Raw genomic sequence first — 24,147 nt, 5'->3', positions numbered from 1 at the left:
CCTTTCTAGATAGGGGCTTTGAAAACTACTCATCTCTGTCAAAGATCCCTGGGGCTCCCCTCCCAGGTAGGGTCCCCCTCTTTGAGCATAGTGGCAGTTAATCCTCTTAGATATCCTCAGCTAAACCCATTATTCAAGAGCAGACCCTTTCACCTGTGTTTTGCAATGACTTTCTGAATAACAATGAATGGAATAACACTACTCTCAGGATGAAGGAAAAGAACATTCTCCTACAGGGTCTGGAGGTGGGAAAAGAAGGCCATCATGGAAGTGTGTATACTTTATGTAACTAGGCATGTTTTGAAAAATGTTCAAGGTCATTTAGGATCTGGCCCCTGCATTTCTCCTTAGGGTGGAGGAACTGAAACACAGGGCTCTCTGGGGAGTCTGATTCTATAAGAACCCGAGTCTAAGAAGAGATGAGCTTTAAGTAGAGGGAAGCTGGGAAGGAAAAACAATTCAGCTCTGGCAGCAAACTGCAGTTCCCACTCAGCAAAACAAAAGGCCTATAATTAACTAGACCCATAGTCCTCTGAAGGCATTCAGTGGATAACTTTGTTACCCCACAGAACATGTCCCAGTGTTAAACTTTTCCTGATATATAGTACTTTCCTACAGTGAGTTCTGGTAAGAAATATCTCTTTCTTATAAAATTCCTAGGGCTATTGCAATGCTCTTTATGGATTGGTACCCTAAGTGGTTTCATGTAACCATTAATGTTGTCCCCCTAAAATCTGTTTTCAACAGAGCAGCAAGACTGACCTTCTAAAACTTAAGTCAGATCATATTCCTACAACTCTCCATCTTACTCAGAATAAAGCCAAAGTCCTTATGATGACCCAGAGATCCTGATGATGACATTCTGTCAGTCCCTTCCCATCTCTCCAACCTCATTTCTCCACTCCGGCATCCTTGCTGTTTCCCAAAGACATTGTCCGGCCCTAGGGCCTTTGCAAGGGCTCTTACCCACACAGGAAGGCTATTTACCAAAATAACTGCTTTGTAAACTCTCTTTCTTTAAAGTCTTTGCTCAATGGTACTTCTTCCAAAAGGTTTCTTGAAGAGGGTGCAACATTGCGACCCATGCCTAATGCCTCCCTTTGGTGCTTCCAACTTCCCTTACCAAACTCTATGATCCCCTACCCCTCAACGCCCACAGCAGTCACCGCCTTCTAACAAACACATAAAATTATTTGGTTTATCAATAAAACACTCATGTGGCCTTTACCATGTGTCAAGGGTTGTTCTAAGCTCTTTAGAAATAACAAATTAATTACTATCATTTCATATGTATTGAATATTTTCTGACATATCAGTTCCATAAGGACAGGAATGTTTGTTTTATCCACTAATATATCTTTGGTGTCTGGAAAAGTGCCTACCACATCATGGCTACTTTCTATTTGTAAATAAATGAGTGATTCTCCCACTAGTTCTTTTCACAGAACCATCCTTGAATTTCCTTTCAACACCTCAAGATCTGGAGTTTCTTTCCATTTGTATAGGCTACTCCCACTGCCTGGAATGCTTCCCCCCACCCATCATCTACGCCACAAATCCCTAGTTATCCTTTAGCGTGATTTAAGCCTCACTGCCCATGAGAACTTCCTCTTCACTATGTACAGACATAGGTAAGAGCTTCTTATTCACTGTAGACACATCAAACTAAGGATACTTTGCCAAAGAAACTCAGTTCTGGCAAATAAATACATCTATGTTTACTTTGAGGAGACACTTCTTTGAAGAGTCGGGGCATAGAAAAAATACCTGAGCTTTAAGCACAAGGTGAGTTGGAATACGCCATTGATAAAACCCTTGCCTAGAGTATGTTTTAACCCCATCCACTGGATAAGAATAAATGAGGGGCGCCTGGGTGGCTCAGTGGGTTAAAGCCTCTTCCTTCGGCTCAGGTCATGATCCTGGGGTCCTGGAATCAAGCCCCATATCGGGCTCTCTGCTCCATGGGGAGCCTGCTTCCTCCTCTCTCTCTCTCTGCCTACTTCTGATCTCTGTCAATAAATAAATGAAATCTTAAAAAAAAAAAAAAAAAGAAAGAAAGAAAGAGAAACCAGATTCTGTACTGAGTAAGAGAAGAGAAAGAAAAGGGAGGTCAGCTGTTTATGCCATTCACAGGAGCAGATTAAAAGACACTGAAAGACAAACAAGGAAGTTTCCAAAAAAAGTAGACAATGATTTCTCATTGAGAGTAGGGAAAAATGACAAAGTCAATCCAAAATAATTGAGGTGTTCGGACCACAATCTGTCTCCAAGACTCTGCCACCTTTCTCGCCTGACCTCTTGGAGAGATGATCCTAATGTATTTGATGTGTCATTTTCCTCCTCTGGTACTCTCAGGCCGTTTGAGAATGTCATTTCAGAACTACAAAGGACCAATAAAACTGCCCAGGCTTGACCAGAGGTGACATTCTTACAAAAGGCAACACCACCAAGCTTTAATTTAAGAATGTGCTCAGGTAATCAACTCCGGTCTTAGATTTCCAGAAGTAATGCTTTTGAGTTATCAAAAGTTACTAAAGTTACCAAAAGCTAGTAAAAGCTTTATAAGCCCCCATTAATTATGGTCCCTTAATTTTCTGTACATTCAACCAAGCATCAGAGGAAGCATCACCTGGCCATAAAGATACCCCGCAAACACAGACCCCTCCAAACACACAGACCAACTACGTGCTTTGTGGATTATCCAAAGAAAATATTGTTGCCAACTTTTAACTGATGTTTTCACTCTGCCTAAGTTCAAGTATTTGAATACATAGGACCTTGGATAATTCAAGCCTACACGGGGTTTAGAAAACAATGCCTTTTCATGATCCCCATCCATCATCCACCCAAATTTATATTCAGAAAAGATATCTCTGCTTTTGGATTTTAGAAATAAGTACTTTCCAGGCATAACTTCATTGAGAAATAAGCTTTTAATAAACTTTATATATTACCAGCCATCCCAAGGAGGGTTCAAATGAGACTAAGAAAAGAGAGAGGGAACTGAGATTAGTTTCAACCAGACCATGAAGTACTTTCTATGACCAAATGAAGGTGTTGGAAAGAGCTCTAACAGATGACTGAGTGGGCTGGGTAGGCTACAGCTCAGGGGCTGACATGGACAGGCAGACAAAGTCCAGCAGCTGGGAAGTTGTAGAACCCATCCACTCCTCCTTCCTGCTACAGCATCCTTGACAGGGTCACCAAGAGTCAGTATTTCCCTTTTTACCTTTCCACTCTGCTTTTTTGGTTATTGACCAAACTCAAGTGCTGGGAAAATTTTCCTCTCTGTTCTCCATTGGGCATAACCATACCTTCTAGATATATGCAGGATGAACCTATTCTTTCTCTTACACGAAATTCTTTAGGTATTTACAGCAGCACTATCCAATAAAATTTTCTGCAATGATGGAAATTACTATTTCTGTGCATTGGCCAATACTGTAAGTACTAGCACCATGTGGCTACTGAGCTCTTGATTATGTACAGGTGTAACTGAGGAATGAGTCTTCAAATCTTTACTCAATTTTCATTAATTTAAATTGAAAAAGCTACATGTAGCTAGTAGCTATCATATCGAACAGAGAAGATTTAAAAACGTTTTTCATGACCTCTTTACCAAAAATCTTCTCTAGGGAAACTGCCCTTGTTTGTTCAATAGTTTCTCCAGCAAAATGGCTTCCGGAACCTTCTCCATGCAGTCAGTCCTCTCTGGATATGTCCAGATTTGCCACAACATATTAAAACAGGGAACTCCTGGTAAGGTCTGCCCAAAAAGACCATGGTCTCTTACCTGGTCCTGCTCAGATGTTCGATGATTCTCTCCTTAAACCTAACTGAGCCTGTAAATTTTTGGCAGGCACTGGACACTCAATAAATATTTAAAGCTCAAATGAATATTCCAGGTATCTTGGTGTAATCTGATGAGCCCATTTTCTCAGTTCAGAGTCTTCTCAGATCTACGTTTTTTTCCTCCCTCTGTTCTGATTTGTTTTGTTGGCTCTGAGAATTTGTGTCTCTTAATGACATCAGATATTCCTACATTAAAACTGTAAAAACACATTGTGTAAAAACTCAACTATAAAGGACAAGTAGGGTTATTTGATCTCCCTCTAGGAGTAGATAACAAAAAAGTAATCCTCTGAAAAGATAATAATCACTATCTGGCGGAGAATAACATTTCTAGGTAAGCACTTCCTTTCAGAGATTACAAATGACATTAATCAAAGTGAGAGAAAGTTCAGTCCTCTCTGCTGGGCAGGGCAGAAGCTTTTCTTCTCCTCACTCAGCCTTGGACGCCATCTCAGAAGGGGTTACATTCATTTCATTTCATTCCATTCCTTTCAATCCATTCATTAATATGTCTTATATATTACACAGAAAGTCAGATATCAGCAAATTATAGTTGCTGTGTTCCTTAGACAAATCATTTGATGGGAGTTAGATTTCTTTAAAAAAAGTTATGTATAAGTTGAATTTGAGAAAGTTACAGCATTTCACAAATTTCTTTCTTTCTTTCGTCCTTTCTTTCTCTTTTAGATTTTATTTATTTATTTGAGAGAGAGAGAGCACAAATGGGAATAGTGGCAGAGGGAGAAGCAGGGACCCTGAGATCACGACCTAAGTCAAAGGCAGATCCTTAACACACCAAGCCGCCCAGGTGCCCCTCATTTCAGAAATTCTTTATCATCTTTGCAGATTGTTCTTCAAAGAGCCAGTAGATTGCTAAACAACTTGGCTTTAACGTTTCTCTTCTCCTAACACTAGATTTTTCATGATCTGTATATAATCCCTGGGAAGCACTAAGTGAGGGCTATTTTTAGGAATCTGGGTAAATACACTTACTCACAAAGACCTTTTCCAAAGTGAATAATCACCCTTCACAGAGCTGACAATTACTAAGTATGCTGTGTTTGTAAGTCCAACTTCTCAAGTGGGGTACCACCTCACAATTATTTTACTGGACAGAAAGAATTCATTGCAAAGTCACCTTGCAGGGCTGACAGGGAGCCCCTCACCTCAGCCCCTGACAGCTTTCTGTACGTGAGTGGTAAAGTCTTCGGAGACAGAAGGGGAGAATGGCTGGGAATCTTTGAAAGAGCACCTAAAAACTCACACCCATAGAATGCCGTTCGTTTCTTCTAATAAAGTTAATTCTTTACCAAATTTCATGTACACAAATCCTTTTTGTGTGTGCTCAAGAGAAATAAATGACCGCATTTTCACATGTAGGCATAAGCAAGTTGGGGTCTCTTTCCTCTCTCAGCCTATCAGAAACCCTAAAAAATCTTTAGGACAGAGTTGCCTCTTACTCTGTAAGGCCAAGCAGTAATTTTAACACAGTTGGTAAGAGCATGAAGGCCATGAAAGATACTCAATTGTGCCAGAACTCCATGAAGTATAATTAAATTTTAACCAGAATAGTAAATGGCACGAATTCAAGGGAAGCATTACCTCCTTAACACTTACCTTTTCAAAGAAATCTTTTATCTAAATGATGATGATATCTGATTTAGGGTCTCTAGAGGCATTCACTGCTAGATGCAAGACTGTCTTCCAGTCAAGGCTGAGGAATGGTATATAAGAACCTGGGAGAGGGGCGGGGGTGGCTCAGTCAGTTAACTGTCTGACTCTTGGTTTTGGCTCAGGTCATGATCTCAGGGTTGTGAGACTGAACCCCCATCAGGCTCCACACTCAGCATGGAGTCTCCTTGAGATTCTCTCTCCCTCTCTTTCTGCCCCACTTGCTCTCTATCTCTCAAATAAATAAATAAAATCTTAAAAAAAAAAAAAAAAGAAGAAGAAGAAGAAGAAGCTGGGAGAGAGGGAATGGGAGTAGGCAGAAGATAATCCAAATCCCTCTCTTCTTGGAAGACTCTAGGACTCAAAAAGTGGTGGAGCACTTGAGCTCATAAAAACCAAACTACCAAAAGTATCTGTGAAAGCCACATGTAACTTGAGAGAAACCTAGCAAAGTGTATGGTTAGAGGGAAAATGCTGATCTTCTTAAGTAGTGATTTTCACAGTCCCTTTATTTGGAGGTAGGAATGGGAAGACAAAGAGAGGCACTGGACAAGGCTTCAGGACCCCAAACTGGCTCTGGCTTCAACAAGAGCAGCTCCTTGTAAAAATGTGATTTCTACACTGGGCTTCCATGTAGGCTTTTGTATTTAACAGGTTAAGAGATTCGGAAAGCCCCTGAACTAAATGATCAGCTCCCATAGAACTTACAGGGAAGAGCACAGGCTTTTGCTTACAGGGAGGGCAGGTATGTATTTAGGAACAGAGGTAATAGAACAACAGTACTCTGATGAGCACTGAGTACTGATGTAGAGACTCACTGAATCACTGTATTGTATCCCTGAAACTATATAACACTGTATGTTAACATACTGGAATTAAAATGTAAAACTTAATTTAAAAAATAAAGCTTAAAAAAAAAGAATGACAGATGCTATTCTTTAGAAGAAATTATTAGAAATTTGCTTTTCACCCTCATTAGCACCAAAAAAAAAAAAAAAGAAGAAGAAAAGGAGAGACTAACTAAGCAATGACTTAGCAAGTGACTCAGTTTGGGCCATCACACAGATAAAAGCTATATCCAGCAAACAGTTCATGGTGATGTATTATTGTTCCCTGCGCACACTGGTTATTTAGAAACCTACAATATAAATTTCACAATATGCTTCTAAGAACTAGAGGTATTTTTCTTAGAAGGGAACACATCTTTGGAATACTTTCACTGTTACAGATCACTAAGGATATCAGCGTGCTTACAAAAAGTAGTTTGAGTAAAATCATCTTTTTCTGGGGGGCCTGCAGGACTCAGTCAGTTAAGCGGCTGCCTTTGGCTCAGGTCATGATCCCAAGGGCCTGGGATCGAGCCCTACATTGGGCTCCTTGCTCACCAGGGAGCCTGCTTCTCCCTCTCCCTCAACCTGCTGCTCTCGAGCTCTCTCTCAAATAAATAAATAAAAATATTTTTCTTTAGGGGTGCCTGGGTGGCTCAGTGGGTTAAAGCCTCTGCCTTTGGCTCAGGTCATGATCCCAGGGTCCTGGGATCGAGCCTCGCATCAGGCTCTCTGCTCAGCAGGGAGCCTGCTTCCTCCTCTCTCTCTGCTTGCCTCTATGCCTACTTGTGATCTCTGTCTGTCCAATAAATAATAAATAAAATCTTTAAAAATAAAATTTTTTTCTTTAATTATCTTTTCCTTTCTTTCAAAACACTAGAAAAACAATTAAAAGAAATCATTGAGATAAATGATGAGAACAAGAAGTATGTACATAAGCACTAGACAAAGACAAGAAAACAATAGTTCAACTTGCCTGAACCTAAATAAAATCCATACCAGAAATTAATTTTTAGAAACACAAAAAAGATTGAGATATGGTAATATTTGGAAGAATGGAGACGATGGGATGAGAGAAATAAGAGCGAGGTCAGTAGGACACACCTACATAAAATACCTAAAATCTTAATACCAGCAGAAGTCATGTTCTGACTCTATTGTGTTTTTCAACAATAAAATTCCATGAAAATGACTCGTCTAAATTATAAAGGGCCCAATATTGGCACATTACAAATCAAACTCCCAAGATATTCGATAATCACTTGTTTTGCCTCTAACTTTAATATTCTACATAAATACACTTTGAAGATTTTTTTTAAATTTATTTGACAGACAGAGATCACAAGTAGGCAGAGAGGCACGGAAGCAGGCTCCATGCTGAGCAGAGAGCTCAATGTGGGGCTCGATCCCAGGACCCTGGGACCATGACCTGAGCCAAAGGCAGAGGCTTTAACCCACTGAGCCACCCAGGCACCCCCATAAATACACTTTGATTAAGTCAGTAAATTACAATGGAAAGAGAGGCTTCAGTTTGAAGAGCAAACTCAAAACTCTGTTTACTGGGTAGTTACCTCTAAGTACATGGTTTCAGAAACATTACCTCTACCTTCACTCAAAGGATTTTAAACAATAAAAACAGATGAATCAGTTGTATAAGCAGGAAGGAAGGGAACAAAACCCCATGAAATTGTTAAAAGTGTAGATTTTTTATGATTCAATGATAGTTTACATAATAAATAAGCGGTCAGTGATATGTTGAATTACTGGGAAGAAATATATATTGGTGTCCTCAGTTGCTAACAAATGGTGAAACAGATTAATCAAGTAGGTGTTTTATTCTCATTTTTATAGTCAAGATAATTTTTAATGCATATCTATACATATTATAGGCATTTTTAACAAAACTCATTGACCATCATTGAAGAACATGTAAAAATTTGATTCCCAGAACTAAAAAAAAAAAAGGTAACTCAAAGTAAGCAGTATAGAATATTATATAGTGTTAGAAAATTCTTTTTTTAATTAGTTTTACATTTGCCTCCTGTGTTATTTTAAAACTTTCTTGGTGGGACACCTGGCTGGCTCAGACAGTTAAGCGTCTGCCTTCAGCTCAAGTCATGATCCCAGGGTACTGGGAGCAAGTCCCACATGCGGCTCTTTGCTCAGCAGGGAGCCTGTTTCTCCCCCTGCTGGCTGCTCCCCCTGCTTGTGCTCTCTCTCTCTCTCTCCCTGACAAATGAATAAATAAAATCTTTAGAACTTTCTTGGTAAACAGCTCAGTGAAGCTAAAGTATAGTACCAAGGTAAATGGAAGGAATCTCAGAGCAGCTCAGTTTAATACGACAAATACTGGAGTATCTACATTGTCCCAGACACAGAAGGAGTACAGGGGACATAGCTGTGTGTCTAAAAGCTCTGCTGACCTCCCCTGCCCAGCTGTACCTACCACAGTCTACACATCACCTAACTCCTTACCCTCCCCATCGCCCACCCAGGTCCCAGTCCCAGCACACGAGACCAGGAGGGGACAACTGCCCAACCAACGCATAGGCAGGGCTGGGTCAATTAGATTCTCTCAGAACAAAAACTAAGACAATAAGGCCAAGAGGTCTAAACAGTTGATCCCGCTTGAGAAAGGAGGTCTTGGGAGAGAAGCAAGGCACTCAGATGGATACACAGAAGAGCATCTATTGAGGCAGGTGAGGAGAGGACTGGACCAAAAGAGGCAGACAGACAAAGGCAGAGATGGAGAGATGGAGGCAGAGTCTACAGTCAGAGACAGGAATGAGATGGAGCAAGATGACAGACAGTGATGAACACAGATGGCAGAGATCAAGACAGACACTCGGGGATATAGACAAAATGCAGAGAGCAGCAGAGACAGAAAACAGAGACAATCTGTGGCAAGCAGCAGTAGGGCGAGATGGACAGAAGGAGAGAGGAGAGAAAGAGGGAATGGGAGGATACGGAGTATTGGTGAGGGGTGCAGGAGATGGAAGACAGCCAACAGGGAGTACTAGAGTGTGAGAGAATGGAGAATGGGCTGGAGAATGGGCACCCAAGAGCAGGATACCTACAGCAAGACCTAGACAGTGAGTGAGCAGAGAACAGAAGCCCACTGGAAGAGCATGCAGGAGAGACTGAGGAGAGAGACAGAGACCAAGAGCCAGAGGGAGATAGAGAAAAAGAAGAAAACCAGAAAATTCAAAGAGAAGGCATAACTAGAGACAACACGAAAGCAGGGACTGAGAAGTTGGGGAGAGAGATAGCTAATTCATACGCTGCGACCCACAAAATGGTGGCCGCACCAGTCTCCCAGTCCATGTCACAAATGTAAACTTAAGTTAGCCCACTTACACCTCACTGTCAAGGACACCTCACAACACCAATCCCAATCATCCAACTCAGCTGTAGTTAGCCTACCTTACTTAGAAAACAAGACCTTTTAGTCTTGTGAGGAAACCCCCTGACCTCCTAAGCCATCATGCTGCCCTGTTTCCACATTGCCTCTTCTATAAAAACTGTTCTTGCCCTCGAATCCCTCCAGAAGAGCCTCTGCCACTTGTGAGGCCCGGCACTCCCCGGGTCCATGCATTGCTTTTCTCTTGAATAAAGAACATCAAAGTCATCACTAAATTGTTTTAGTTCTGTCATTGTCAAGAACAGAGAGGGGCGCCTAGGTAGCTCAGTTGATTAAGCAACTATCTTCGGCTCAAGTCATGATCCCAGGGTCCTGGGATCGAGCCCCACATCGGGCTCCCTGCTCAGTGGGGAGCCTGCTTCTCGCTCTCCCTCTGCTGCTCTGCCTGCTTGTGTCTCTTGCTCTCTCTGTCAAAAAAAAAAAAAAAAGAACAACAGAAAAATGGCACACTCTGAAAGTCCAGCCGGAGCACAATCCCTGGCTGTGCTCGCTAGGCGGGAAAAACGTCAGGTGTCATTTCATCTGACAGAGGGAGAATGACTAGAGTTGAGGGAATCCTCGGTCTTCAGAAGGTATCAGTTGCCACTTCAAAACGGCTGATGGATCACGCCGCGTATCTCCTCGCTCTGGAATGACAGCTTGAAAACTGAAAGGAATACACACAACAACAAAGAGAAGGCATGAACTCTGTTCCCGGGAGATGAAAAGTAGATGGGGAGTAAACGTGCAGCACAGGAAACCACAATTTCAAAATTCCAGAGGAATCTGGCCACAGAAGGGGCTAACAGGGTCCCACAGGTCCCTGGAGAGATTTCACACCCTGAAACACTAGCTGCCGCACGAGGCAGGAAGGGCATGTTAGAAAAACTGGAAAAGTAACCAAAAGGCTATTTCAGTGAGTGAAAAAGTTCACTCAGCCTCCAACAGGCACCCTCCTCCATCAGCTCACCGAGCAGCCAACCCTGTGGCTCTCAAGTAAAAAACCACCTGGGGTGGGTCTCAAAGCAGTGGTTCTCTGCCTGCGACAGCCTTCAGAGCTGCGTGGAAGGCTCAGGAAAACACAGCTCCTGGGCCCTCGCCCAGAGATTCTGATGCACCCGGGATGAGGGCCTGAGAATCTGTGTTCTTAACGAGTCCCAGAGATTCTACTATTAGAAATTAACTGAGGGCCATTGACTTAGTGTCTTTAAACCTCAGCATCTGCAAAGGTAGAGTGGCAATAACAGAAGCACCCACAGGACAAGAGTCACCCTGAAGGTCAGAGTAGGCAAAGCATGCAAACCTCAGGCACTCGGCCAGGCACACATGTGAGAAAGGCCATCTGTCCAAGATCACAACTGTAACCAATAACTCTAATCTAATAGTGCCCCTAACTAGCCGTTCCTGCTTTCCATCATCTCTGGTAAACTCTCAGTTTACTTATGGTCTTCCAGGACTTCTGAGATCATGACAGTGAGGAAAGACGGAGAAGGAAAGTGAAAGCAACTATCCAGCCTCCAGATGACCAACTTCCGTTCGGAAAAGCAAGGACTTGCTGTCTTCCGCAGGCAGAACACAGGTGTTTTTCATGAAGCTGATAGAAGTACCTGAACACACACATGCCCCTGACCAAGCTCAACCCCTTGAATTACAGCTGTTCTGGACAGAAGGCTGAGAAAGTACTTGATCCAGAGAACAAGTGACTGGTTCTGTCCATCAGTCCTGGCAGAAAAATGGCACACTCAACTCGTTAGCTAGAGGAGTGTTTAATGACACAACTATTTACAAAGGCACGTGTGAGGTGCCAGCAGCAGCAAATGATATATACTATTTGCCGATTTCTGAGGGAAATGCTCCCAGCAGGGTAGGTTTCCAGCTACCCAGTTGATGTCCCAGAACCTAGAATAGGGAAGAGACGTGCATTATCAGATCTTAAGAGGGGGTACCAGCTGGCTGCTGCCTGGCCCCCCAGAACACCTCTGAGGAAACTTCAGGGACACGGAGCACCCCCAGGGTTAGTAAGACATTCAACCCTCCCCAAACCCAAAGAGAGCGAGCTGGATATGTAACCATTAATCAAGGCAAAACAGCGAGTCTACACTGGAGGGAAGGAGGGAGGGAGGGAGGGGGGAGACTGGAAGAATAAATAGCACAGCGTAAATAAATTCTCCCTCCCATCCTATGGTGGTACGCCCCACAAGCTGAAGCCAGCCAGAAGCCAGAAAGCAGGGGAGCCTATGGACATAATCCGTACAAGTCAGCCTCACAGACACAGAGCAGGCTGCAGAAGAGTGAATGGCTCCAGGGAGGCAAAGAGAAAATGGGCAGGACAGTGACCCAAGCAGAGGCTCAGAGCACAACTGTCATGATAGAGCTCTAGTCAACTTGATACCAACAATGCTGAGAAGAAACAAACAAACAAACAAAAACTGAAACTGAAAAATATATTTAGAGGGGTGCCTGGCTGGCTCCGTTGGTTAAGCATCTGCCTTCAGCTTAGGTCACAATCCCATGGTCCTGGGATTGAGTCCCACATTGGGCTCCTTGCTCCCTCTCCCTGCTGCTCTCTGGATTATGCTCTCTCTCTGACAAATAAATAAAATCTTTTTAAAAAAATCTATTTAGATAAAATAAATACAGTCTTATCATTCAAATGAACTCCATCTTCTTTGCCATGGTTGTGTAATGTACAATAAAAACCAAACTCAAGCAGGAGCTAAACATCTTCCAGATGCTGACCCCAGCCCCTGAATGTCAGGGCACGGTGCCTATGCTTGTTTGTTGCTTTCAGAGAAGGAGGAGGAAGGAGAGGCCATTCTTTATAAAAGCACCTGATATCATCACAAGACCTTTAAAAAGATGTGAGAAGTGATGGTTCAGGGGCACTCTCAGTTACAATTGCATTAATAATTATAGAATTGAGTCAGGGGTCTTTCAGTGACTCAGTCAGTTAAGCATCTGCCTTTGGCTCAGGTCATGATCCCAGGGTCCCGGGACCGAGCCCCGGCATCAGGCTCCCAGCTCAGCAGGGAGTCTGTTTCTCCCTTTCCTTCTGCCACTACCCGCTCTCATGCTCTCTCTTGCTCTCCCTCTCTCTTTCAAATAAATAAATAAAATCTAAAAAAAGAAGAATTGACTCTGTTAGTTTGCAAACTCAGCTTTATGCAACACAGGACTAACCAAAAGACTGTCATTTGAAATTTCAAAATGAGCAATCTTAGGATGAGTAAGCAAACATCCTAATCACTGGCACAACTCTCTAATACCCAATCAGAAGAGTTTTTGGTAGTTGATCATTAACAGCAATGGGGAGCTGTTAGAGCAGAGACCATGAAAACTGAGGAGATGCTAAAGTTGGTCAGAGCACAGTGGGTTCGCCAAGACTGCATGCACATGGAGAACCACCAGAGCACCAAACAAATCCCAGCATCTAGCTCATGCTGTGCGAAAATTTAAAAAGGGACACCTTACTAAAATGCGAGTGGAGAGCCCAGAAAGGGGAGCTCTCCCATGGTACCATTCAACATCAAGAACTGCCCATTATAGATTTGAGAAAATGGGCTTCATATATACAATGGAATATTACTCAGCCATCAGGAAGGATGAATGCCCACCATTTGCATCAACATGGATGGAACTGGAGGGGATTATGCTCAGTGAAATGAGTCAAGCAGAGAAAGACAACTGTCATATGGTTTCACTCATATGTGGAACATAAGCAATAGCATGGAGGACATTAGAGGAAGGAAGGGAAAACTGAAGCAGGGTAGACCAGAGGAGGAGATGAGCCATGAGAGACTATGGACTCCAGGAAACAATTTGAGGGTTTCAGAGGGGAGGAGGTGGGGGGATGTGGTAGCCCAGTGATGAGTATTAAGGCAGGCATGTGTTCTAGTGATCACTGGGGGTTTTATGCATATAATGGGTCATGGAACACTACATCAAAAACCAGTGATGTAAAAAAAAAAAAAAAAAAAAAAAAAAGAAAGAAAAACAACTAATGATGTACTGTAATGTGTCTAACAACAACAACAAAAAAAAACAAAAACAAAAAAAACCAAACTGTCCATTACAGACAGACCCCCCAACAGAAGAATCCTCAACAGGAAAGAATCATCATCAGCTACAGGCCCAATAGGGAACAAAGTACACTGTCTCCTGTAGGAACTGACCACCTCCGCAACTCAGCCAATGAGAAACCATCATCACCCTGAATTTTTGCCTTTCTCCCATGAATGTTTGTTTGAAACAACCCCTTCCAACTTCCTCCTTCTTCTCCATCAAACAACGTTCCTCTCCTCTGTTGGTCTATCCTGTCATTTCTGCCATAGCCTGCTTGTCCCAAATTGCAATTCTCTGCTATTCCTGAAACAACCCACTTCTGCTGGTAAAATAACTGTTTTATTTTTAAAGTCAACAGCTGAAAACTCACAATGGGTGAACAAACCAAGAGAGCATGCCAAAGAAGTCAGAGCAATGAGATATCCCAGAGGAATAAGATTTTTTTAGGAGAACTTCCACCCACCGAAACAAAGATTCACACATTCTGCAATCTTCATTAAACTGACTTCAGCGATCTAGTCATCCCACATTCCATCTCGCAGAAAAAGAAATGGCTGTAAAAAAAAAAAAAAAAGAAAGAAAGAAATGGCTGTAAAAATCTAAGAATAATTTGGGGGTAAGGCATTTATAAGGGGAAAAAGTGTAGTGTGTGTTCAGCTGACGTAACATTTCTTAAATCTTTCCAGGTTTATAGGGCGTGTTGGTCTTTATCATAAATCCCTCAACGAACCCCAATATCACAAAAGTCCTCCTCATTTTGGTACGCTCAGCCTCTAGCTCAGTATGAGACACAAAGGAGGTCCACCATGTTCGTGAAGCTGAACCCACGAGCAAGCCTTTACTTTTCATTTTACTTTTTCTTTGATTTTTCATTCCTCCCTCATCTCTGCCCTTCTTTCCATCAGTCATTTTCCATCTTTCATTAAAATAAACCTAACTCATGCACTTTCTATTTCCTTCTCACTTCCAGCTCTGATTCTCCCACAATCTCCATCCCTGGGGTTTAGTGATTCTCAGTTTCAGAAAATGGGGTTCCTAAATACACACATCCACATGCATGTCTGCAAGCACGCACCCCTGCATGCACCCTTCGCACACAATTCTAACTGTGCTAGTCTTTCGGGTCATTCACCAGCGTGTGTGAGGGAGATCAGACTGTGAGAACATTTCAACACACACTAGATGCTGATGCCTCCCCAAAGACAAGAGCAAGTTTCGTTTTCATTTCATTTTGTTCATGTGCTCACTATTAACATAACTCTAAATCACCCTGTTTTAGGAGTTACGAGACACTTTGGCCAATGTCCCTACCAAAGAGAAAAAGACAAAAATGCCAAGTGTTGGCAAGGAGGTGGAGTGGTGCGAGCTCTCTCTTTGCTGAGGGTGGGATGGTAAGTTGATACAGATCCTTCAAACAACTGGCGGGCAGCTTCAACCACAGTAAACCATACATATCCAGTATATCCAGTATCTACACAAGAGAAACCTGTGCCCACGTGTCCGGAAAGACATGTCCAAGAATGTCTGCAGCAGCACAAATAGCATAAGACTCGAAACAACTCACAAGTTGCTGGAGGAGGTCATGGAGATGACGTGACCACTGGCTGACCTGCCAGATGGACCCAGGCAATCAGAGGCACCTCACCCTTTCCCCTGCCCTGGAAATGTACGTTCTGCTCATAGCTCCCACCAGGGAAGCCATTCCAAGTATGTAGCCCTGAGACAGTAAGGGGTGGATACCATGTGGGCTGTATATATGGCTGACCCCAGTTAAGGCCTGTATATAAACTTTTGAGATTCTGGCAGTGGGGGTAGAGATCTACTTGACTTTCAGCAGCCCAAGACAAGCTTCTGAAGTAAGTTCCTTTGTTGACTAAACCTGCCAGCTACGCATCTGAAGTGCTCTGCCTCTTTCTTCGGTATATCCTCACCCTCCATGTCCAGGGGCCAGTTTGTGAACCAATGTATGTCCATCAAGAGCAGAAGAGGTAAATAAAATGTGTAGTATAGTCATACCATCAACTATGACATCACAGCGAAAATGAACCAATGGCACCTGTAACAAAATGGGCAAATCTCCAGCTGACCAGAGAACACACGCTCTGTGGCCCCACACATATAAACCTCAGCAACAGATAAGAAATTAACCTATGGGTATTCAGAAACACAAAACAAGGTGGTAAAGCTAGGAGGAAAAGCAAGAAAGTGATCAGAATAAAATCAAAAGACGGCTCCCTTTGGGAGGTAAGGGAGCTGGGATTAGGAAGGGATCCGGGGGCTTCTGGAGAGCTGGCAGGATTCTATTTGTTGGCATAGATGGCAACAGCACAGTATTTACTTTATACAAATGTGTTGAGCAGTACAAAATTATTTTATGTGCTTTTCTGTCGTGGTATTATACAATCAAAAAGGTTAAAAAAGCGGGGGGGGGGGCGGGGGAAGAATCAAGGTAGGACAACTATTACCAAATAACTACTACCAAAAACACAAAACAAAACAACAACAACAAACTGGTTCTTGGGTGGAAGGAAAGAGTGAAGTAGGTCAGTTCTGTTCTATGAGGCATACCTCAAACAGAGCAGAGCTGAAAACGGACAGATTTGGGTGAGACCAAAGAATAACAAGAGAAGAAAAAGCAGGAGGAAGAAGAGGGGGAGGGAGGAAGAAAGAGAAAAGAAGGGGAGGGGCGGGAAGGCAAAGGAAGGCAAAGGGGAGGGAAGAGACACCTGTTCGCAATCAGTGACTGAAAAGCAGAACAATCCTTGCAAGAAAGTGAGTGTCCCATCCCTGGAGCTATGCAAGCCTGGGCTGCATAAACTGAGAGGGAGGTTCTGGAGACATTGGAACGCTGGAAAACGAACAGTAAACAATGTCCTTTCAGACCTAAGAGTCTACGATTCTATTTCTCTTTCTCACCAGTTACAGGTGCGGCCACTTAAAGAAACAAAACAGAACAAAACCCAAAACAGTAACAAATGATCCAAATATCCTAAACATACAAAGTAGACACTCACTTCACAAAAGTGGTTCCTTTGAAAAAATAACAGGTATTTTTTAAGGGTTTGCGAACAAGCCATTAACTAACCAAAAATAAAGGACAGAGGGAGGCGGGGGTGGGGAGGGGGGAAAACTGAGGAACTTCACGGTAATGCTGGAGAAACCACTGTCAAATAAGGCCCGATCATAAATGAAGAGCTGGTGTCAGAATAAAGGCAAAAATCCAAATCGTCCACAATGCTCCTCAGATGCTTTTCTTCTTTTATGATGGATTATCAAAATAGAAGGATTTCATAAAAACCATGGAGTGTGGAAATGTTCTTGCCTCACGTTAACTCAGAAGCCTTTAGCCTCCCATTCTGCGAGCTGATATCAATCCCCAGAATTAACTCTTTGACGCTTTCAGAGCAAGAGAGCGGAGCCTTGGCTGAAGGTTATCTTAGAACACATTACATGAAAAAAAAAAAACAGGATCCACTGAGCTGGTAATAATCCAGATTACCAACTAGTCCCCTTTCAGAGCAACAATGGATTTTAACCAGTTTTCTGTTTTATAAATATTATCGTGGCTCAACATATCTAGGAGACACAACATTACCCGCGGCTTTCATGCTGTTTGTGTACTAATTATATCAACAACCTGAACCAACTTAACACTATACAAAAACACAGCTGATTTAGCAATCTGTAAATTATACATGTACAGAAATCTGTACCAGAATGTGCTACGTTTCACTCCTGCTAATGTGCATGGATTCTTACTGGCACCTACAATTGTTTGATACAGGTTTCTGAACATTAAAACATATGTTCTGCCTAGGATGGGACCATTTAGGGTAATATTTTTGTAGTTTTCTGGCACTAAAGTCTGCCAGCCTTCCTAAGAGAGTAAATGCCTGAATTTAAGCAACCATCAAAAAATATTCTGGAAAAACACTTTCCAATCATGAATATAAAGAGAAACAGGCTGGTTAGAAAGTCAAAAGGAGGATTTGAAATGATCACCGACATGATCAGAAGCAAAATCTGGAGCATAGTCACTTATTCCTGCTAACCACTTGCAACTATCCAAACCACAGATAATGACTATATCTCTCCTCCAAATGGTCTTCAGAACAAGTTAAACTAGATTTTTTTAGTCCCATCAAAGACAATTAAACACCTTAAAAAAAAATTTTTTTTAACACAATGTCAGGCCTAAATAAGAGCTCCAGCCAGAAACACCTGTGGAAAGGTGCTTGGACCAAGATTCATTCGAATGTAGAAATTCTAAGGGGGTAAGGAGGGTTTCTGGATTCCCACTATATCCCCAGTGTTCAAGAAATGGGCACAGTAAGTCCTTTTCAAATGAACAAACCTGTCACAGCTGCTGACTAGTCCCTGACGGGCCTCTAACTGCATTTTCTAACTCTGCCTTTTACTAACTAGAGGTAAATTACTTAAGGGTTCTTTTTTTTTTTTTTTAAGATTTTTATTTGTTTATTTGAGAGAAAGAGTAAGAGAGCACAAGCAAGGGAAGCAGGAGAGGGAGAAGCAGGCTCCCCACTGAGCAGGGAGCTGATGCAAGACCCGATCTCAGGACCGTGGGATCATGACCTGAGCTGAAAGCAGACTTCTAACTGACCGAGCCACCCAGGTGTCCCAAGATTCTCAGGTCTTAAAATTCTAAAATGGAGACACTGCTCCTCTTCTGCTTGCATATGAGGATCCAAGTTATTTAATACTTTATGACAGGTGCTTGAATCAGTAAGGGCCTGTTACCCTGCAGGTGACTTCAGTTAACCCATGGACAAAGGTGAAACGGCTGCCCTTCCTTAAAACAGAATTAGCTTCTCCTTTGCCCTGTTACTCTGTTTGGATGTGGCAGTGTGGCTGTTAGCCAAAATGGATGTGTTCTTGTTGTTATAACATTTTTATTCAATCTCCACTGGGAAATCAAGCTTCTCTAGAGAACATAATGGTAATACAAGGAGGTCGTTGCAGAATGTACCGTGAGGAACACGACACTGGGGTCAAGGGACTTTGGGTCTCATCAGCTCTGCCCTTAAATATTTGAGGAAATGTGCTTGCTTCGCTTTCTTCATGTATACAAAGATGGGGAAGGAGAGGCAGACAACATAGCAGCAAACCCTACAGGTTATAATATTCCAGACACCAGATATTCAAATGGCCCAAGACAAAGCCAGTTTTATTATCCATAAACATATGAGAGTAGTTGTTTTGTTTTGTTTTGTTGTTTTGTAAGAATAACAGTAGTTACACATGCTAAATCTTATGGCTGGAAAAACAATGATGAATGATAGCCTCCAAAGAGCTCCTGCGTCAGGCACTGTGTGCCTCCCACTTTGAATAAGTCATTTACTATTCCTAGGGCTGTTTTCTGATCTGCAAAAGATGAACAAAAATACTGCAATAAGACCACTGGGAGAAAATGCTTAATAAAGATGATCCAAAAAGTATTGCTATTTAAAGGTAAACTGCTATTTCAATACCGTAATGTCCAAAAAAAGGCTAGTGGATTTGGGGAGGAGACAATCAATATTTTTAAATAGACTTTTTTCCATCACAGTAAAATAAAATAATGCATGGAGATATTGTGATAGTTCCATGAGTCCACATATTTTTCTTCTATTTGTGTTTTGGAAATGTGGTGAAAGGGATCACTAAAAGCTTATATCCCACGTGTCAAGACCAGAATATTTTCTTCTGAAATAATAGATAATTTAAAAAAATTCATCCAGCTTTCCTAAGATGTTTTGTTTGTGTTGTTGATGTTGTTTGGTTGGGTGGTTAACTGAAGTCAAGCTGTTGGAATTGGTGCTGAAATTAAAATGCCAACACTAAAAATATTCCCAGCGACTTAGTCTATTGACATTCTATATATGCTTAGAGAGAAGTGGTTCTAAGAAAATCAACTAGAGTAATCTGCCGTCTCAGCTCCAAGATTCATTTTATGTTTGCGTGGTATTTCACCATTCTTTTTGCTTTTTAAGATTTATGTAATTTTAGAAAGAGAGACAGAAAGTGCAAGCAGGGAAGAAGCAGAGGGATGGGGAATCCTTAAGCAGACTCCCCACTGAGTGGGGAGCCCACCACAGATGTTGATCCCAGGACCCTGAGATCATGACCTGAGCTAAATCCAAGAGTGAGACACTCCTCGGACTGAATCACCCAGGTGCCCCTACTTCCACCATTCTTAAGGTCCTCCTACAAGCCCAGTGAACCTTATGACTGTTCCATATAAGATTCTTACCTCTCTCTCCACTCAAAAACATTATATGATGCACATTAAACATAAGCTTTCCCCTATGCCTTAAAGAACACAGCCTCTTCACACCACACTCCCCCTGCCCCCTGCAAAATGGAACTGTCATTGATATTTATGAGAAAGTTGGGTGTCAGGCACACTGAGATCCCCAAATCTGCAAGACTGTCTCACAGCCCTTAACAGGTCAATTACCACAGCAGTTTAACTCTCAGTGATTTCATGTTTAAAAATGCATGAACACCTCCAGCTTTTTTATGACAAAAGAATTCATTTGACCCTTTGTGTAGTAATTATCATCCCCTCGAATCCCCAGGTCATAGCTGTGACCTTCTTCTAAAAGCCACCTCACTAAGTTTGAGTGGACAAGACATTGAAGGGAAAGGTGACCAACCAGAAATTCTTCAATACTCTTATTCTTCAGGGGCACACGATAAAGGATCATTTCTAAAATATTTAAATAATCCACAATAATATGTTATCATAGTTGACCAGGTTTTTGTTGCAAGCTAACTTTACATCACTTTTTAATTAAAGAGCATTTCTTGGAGGTGTAAGTCACTTTTCACGCTCTTCCCCTGAATCCCTAACTAAATCCAAATAGAAGCCCATGATTTTAACACAAGCTCCTTCTGAAAGCTCTAAAGCTGCGATATTTCCGCATTTTCAAAACCTATTTCCTCAGTCAACTCTTCGTATCATCTGCATCTGGAAGGAGAGGAGTCCCAGATCCCGTGAAGATGGCTCGGTTCTTGGCCCCTTTCCATCCAGCCCTTTGACGAACGGGTGTGCAGCGCACCTTCCAGATGCCACGTCCTAACTGCTCTGCCAGGGCTTTAGCCAGGATGCTTTGCTGTGGGTCCTAAAGGTATCAGAAATATTCTTTTCCATCCCTGCTGCTAGAACTCTCACAGTCTAGCGCTTCACGACACGGTCCCTCTTAATGCCACAGAGAAAGAGGAGCGGAGGGCACTGGTTTACTGGGTAAGGGATAGACTGACACACTGGGTGAGCTCGGGAATGGAGAGCTGAGCAAGATTTATAGGCATAAAACACCGCTGAGGTATGGAAGAGAGGAACTATACGGCAGGTTTGTTCCTGTGATCCTTTGGCCAGCTCTGCACCTATGCGCTCCATTTCCCATATAACTCCAGGAGACTCTGTCCCTCGGGAGCCTCAACTTAACCTCCAAGAGGGTGGGTGGGTGGGTGAAGAGGTGGAACCGGGTAACCTGCAGCTCGTCCCTATATCCCCGCGTCCCCACACCTCGGACTTGTCTGCTGCCCGATGGAAGGTGGGAAGCAGCTGCCGCCCCCATCCCTCGGGGGCTCAGACCCGAGTGGCCTTCTCTGCTGCAGGCTCTCCCTGGGCAGAGGCAGCGCCCAGGGTGCAGCCGGAGCCCGACGAGCCGCGGCGGAGGGGTGGGCAGTGCTGATGCGGAGCGCGCCGCCGCTCCTGCCGCGTCCGGCTTCCCATCACTTTCCCCAATACTTTGCCCATCAGCTATCACGCTCTCTGGAGAGGAGACAGAGAAGAAGCGGGAAGAGCCCCAGAGGCGTCCCCAGCAGAGCTCTCCTCTTGGGACGGGGCCCCACAGACCTCGCCCCACCCTACCCACCTACCCCAGCCTCCGGGAGGCAGCCCCCCGCGCCCGCGCCGCGGCTCCCAGCAGAGCTCCGGGTCCTACTGCATCTGCTGGCGCCGAGCGGCGGGAGGCGATGGCAATCGAGGCACGGGTAAAAAGCCTGGGTAACCGAAATCCGAATACACCTCTTACCACTGGACCGCCGGACAATGTTCTCCAGAAACGTGTTCTGCGGGGCCACCAGTCCTCTCCTGCCCCCGGCCATGGTCATCCTCCCGGCAGTTTGGAGTCCTGGGGGCGTCCCGGCGCGGCTTCTCACGGCAGCAGGAAGCTGGGCGCCGGGCCCTCACGCGATCCCAGCTCCAAGCGCCCCATGCGCCCCGCGGGGACCCGGGCGGCCAGGGGCGGCGGCTCCCTCCGGCGGCCACCCTCGCGCCCTCTTCGCGCCTCCCTCCCTGCGGCCCGCCTCGCAGAGCACTCGCGCGGGGTTCGCCCAGCCGCAGCCGCTTCCGGGTGGGCGGAGGGAGCCGCGGCGCCTGGGACTGGGCGCCCCCTACCGGGCGCTGCGCCCCCCACCCCCGCCGGCCTGCGGGAGGGCTAGCGGGGGGCTCCCGCAGCGGCGGGGAAGCTGCTGGCGACGGTGGGCCGAGGCTGGGTTAGCAGCGCCACCCTCTGGGCACAGCCCCGCGATGGGTTCGGGATGCGCCTTGGGCTAGTGGAGAGGAAGGCGTTCTGAGCCCTGTCCTTGGTGGATTCACTTCAGACAAGGTCACCCCGTGTCCTGGGGGGACATGATCCTGTAACTCTCTTCCTTCGCTCTCTTTCAGGCCGGAGCCTCTGGGGGAGCTCTGAGCCTCTTGGAACACCTTCCCGCCTGTCCTTAGGGTTTGTTAGCCTCGTCTGTGAAAGTTGCCAGTGTTCTACCAGTAGTTAAAGAAGCTGAATTTTAAGAGGTCAGACGAGCAGAGTGACCACCTGACCGAGTTCCCGAAGAATGGTCTTGAGTTGCTAAGATAACCAAAGGCACAAATGCAGGCTCTGGACGTTTGATAAATTTGCTGAGTGACTGACGTGATTACCACTCTTATCCAGCATCTACTTTCAAAAAAAGGGCAAGAAAATATATGTACATATGCATAACGTTTTTTAGCCCAAGCGCAACCTGTTAATAGGAGCAAACTGACAGACATCAAAACAGTGGGCTTGGGGCACCTGGGTGGCTCAGTGGGTTAAAGCCTCTGCCTTCAGCGGGGGTAATGATCCCAGGGTCCTGGGATCGAGCCCCGCACCAGGCTCTCTGCTCAGCTAGGAGCCTGCTTCCTCCTTTCTCTGCTGCCTCTCTGCCTACTTGTGATCTCTGTCAAATAAATAAATAAAAATATTTTTAAAAAATCTATATGAGGAAAAAGTACAAAACTCTAGTGAGAGAAATCAGAGAAGATATAAATAAATGGAGAGGCGTTCATAGATAGGAAAACTGAATACTGTCAAGACTGTCAGTCTTCCCCAGGGCGGTTCAGTGGGTTAAAGCCTCTGCCTTCCACTCGGGTCATGATCCCAGGATCCTACCTGCCTCTCTGCTTACTTATGATCGCTTTCTCTGTCAAATAAATCAAATACATAAATAAATAAATATCTTAAAAATCAAAAACAAAAACAGTGGGCTTGCCTCTGAGGGCAAATGCCTGGGGTGGAGGGATGGGGCCAGCAGCTTCCCCAGACTTGGCGTGAAGGACTATCTATACCACAAGGATGAGGTACTGGTCTCCACACCTGCCCCTGATATAACGAATCTCATACATCAAAGTTTTCCCGGCAGCACCTCATGTTGGCTCGCTTTCCTGTGCTCATTTAGTTGGGCCATTTCCACCTGTACATGACTCTTTTTACCTGTCTTTTTTTACTGGATGTCCCCGGTGGATGTGGCCAGAAATGGTGCCCCACAAAAGGAATGAGCTGATAGTTTTCTGGTCAGTTCCAGACTAGATGAATAGTTGACACAAAAATGTTTACAAGAGGCACCTGGGTGGCTCAGTGGGTTAAGCCGCTGCCTTCGGCTCAGGTCATGATCTCGGGGTCCTGGGATCGAGTTCGCGTTGGGCTCTCTGCCTCAGGCAGGGAGCCTGCTTCCTCCTCTCTCTCTTCCTGCCTCTATGCCTACTTGTGATCTCTCTCTGTCAAAAAAAAATGTTTACAAGGGAAAAACAGACCCCACCACGCCAATGGTCCAGGTTAACCATCCTGACTCACCCTATTTGTATTGCAGAATGCCTGTCTCCATTTACTAGTCTCAAAATGCAGGGACTGATTCTTGCCCAGCAAAGTGTCAGCGTTACCGTGAAGATCAAACATAATGATGTGGGGGGCAGCGCTCTAAACTGTGAAGTGCTATACCAAGGTAAGACGGCATCATTGAGTGACTAAATAAATTGGGCCATTGAAGACATCATCGTGTGAGGCCACAAAGTAAACAGGGGTGGGCTAATAG

At 44.1% G+C, this 24,147-nt stretch overlaps 1 protein-coding gene across 1 annotated transcript; it reads left to right on the top strand.

The window, feature by feature from the left end:
• Positions 1–21,089: 21,089 nt before the first annotated feature.
• Positions 21,090–22,861, top strand: LOC309849521 (uncharacterized protein). Its single transcript, XM_082702187.1, has 2 exons — positions 21,090–21,164; positions 21,578–22,861. Exons 1-2 carry the CDS (start codon positions 21,140–21,142, stop codon positions 22,258–22,260), a joined length of 708 nt encoding a protein of 235 aa, XP_082558313.1. The 5' UTR covers positions 21,090–21,139; the 3' UTR covers positions 22,261–22,861.
• The last annotated feature ends 1,286 nt before the right edge of the window (positions 22,862–24,147 follow it).

This window comes from Mustela nivalis (genome assembly GCF_964662115.1).
Source record: "Mustela nivalis genome assembly, chromosome: 16".
Taxonomy (NCBI): Eukaryota; Metazoa; Chordata; class Mammalia; order Carnivora; family Mustelidae; genus Mustela; species Mustela nivalis.
The sequence above is the reverse complement of the archived record's forward strand: the minus strand, read 5'-3'. Positions and strand labels throughout refer to the sequence as shown.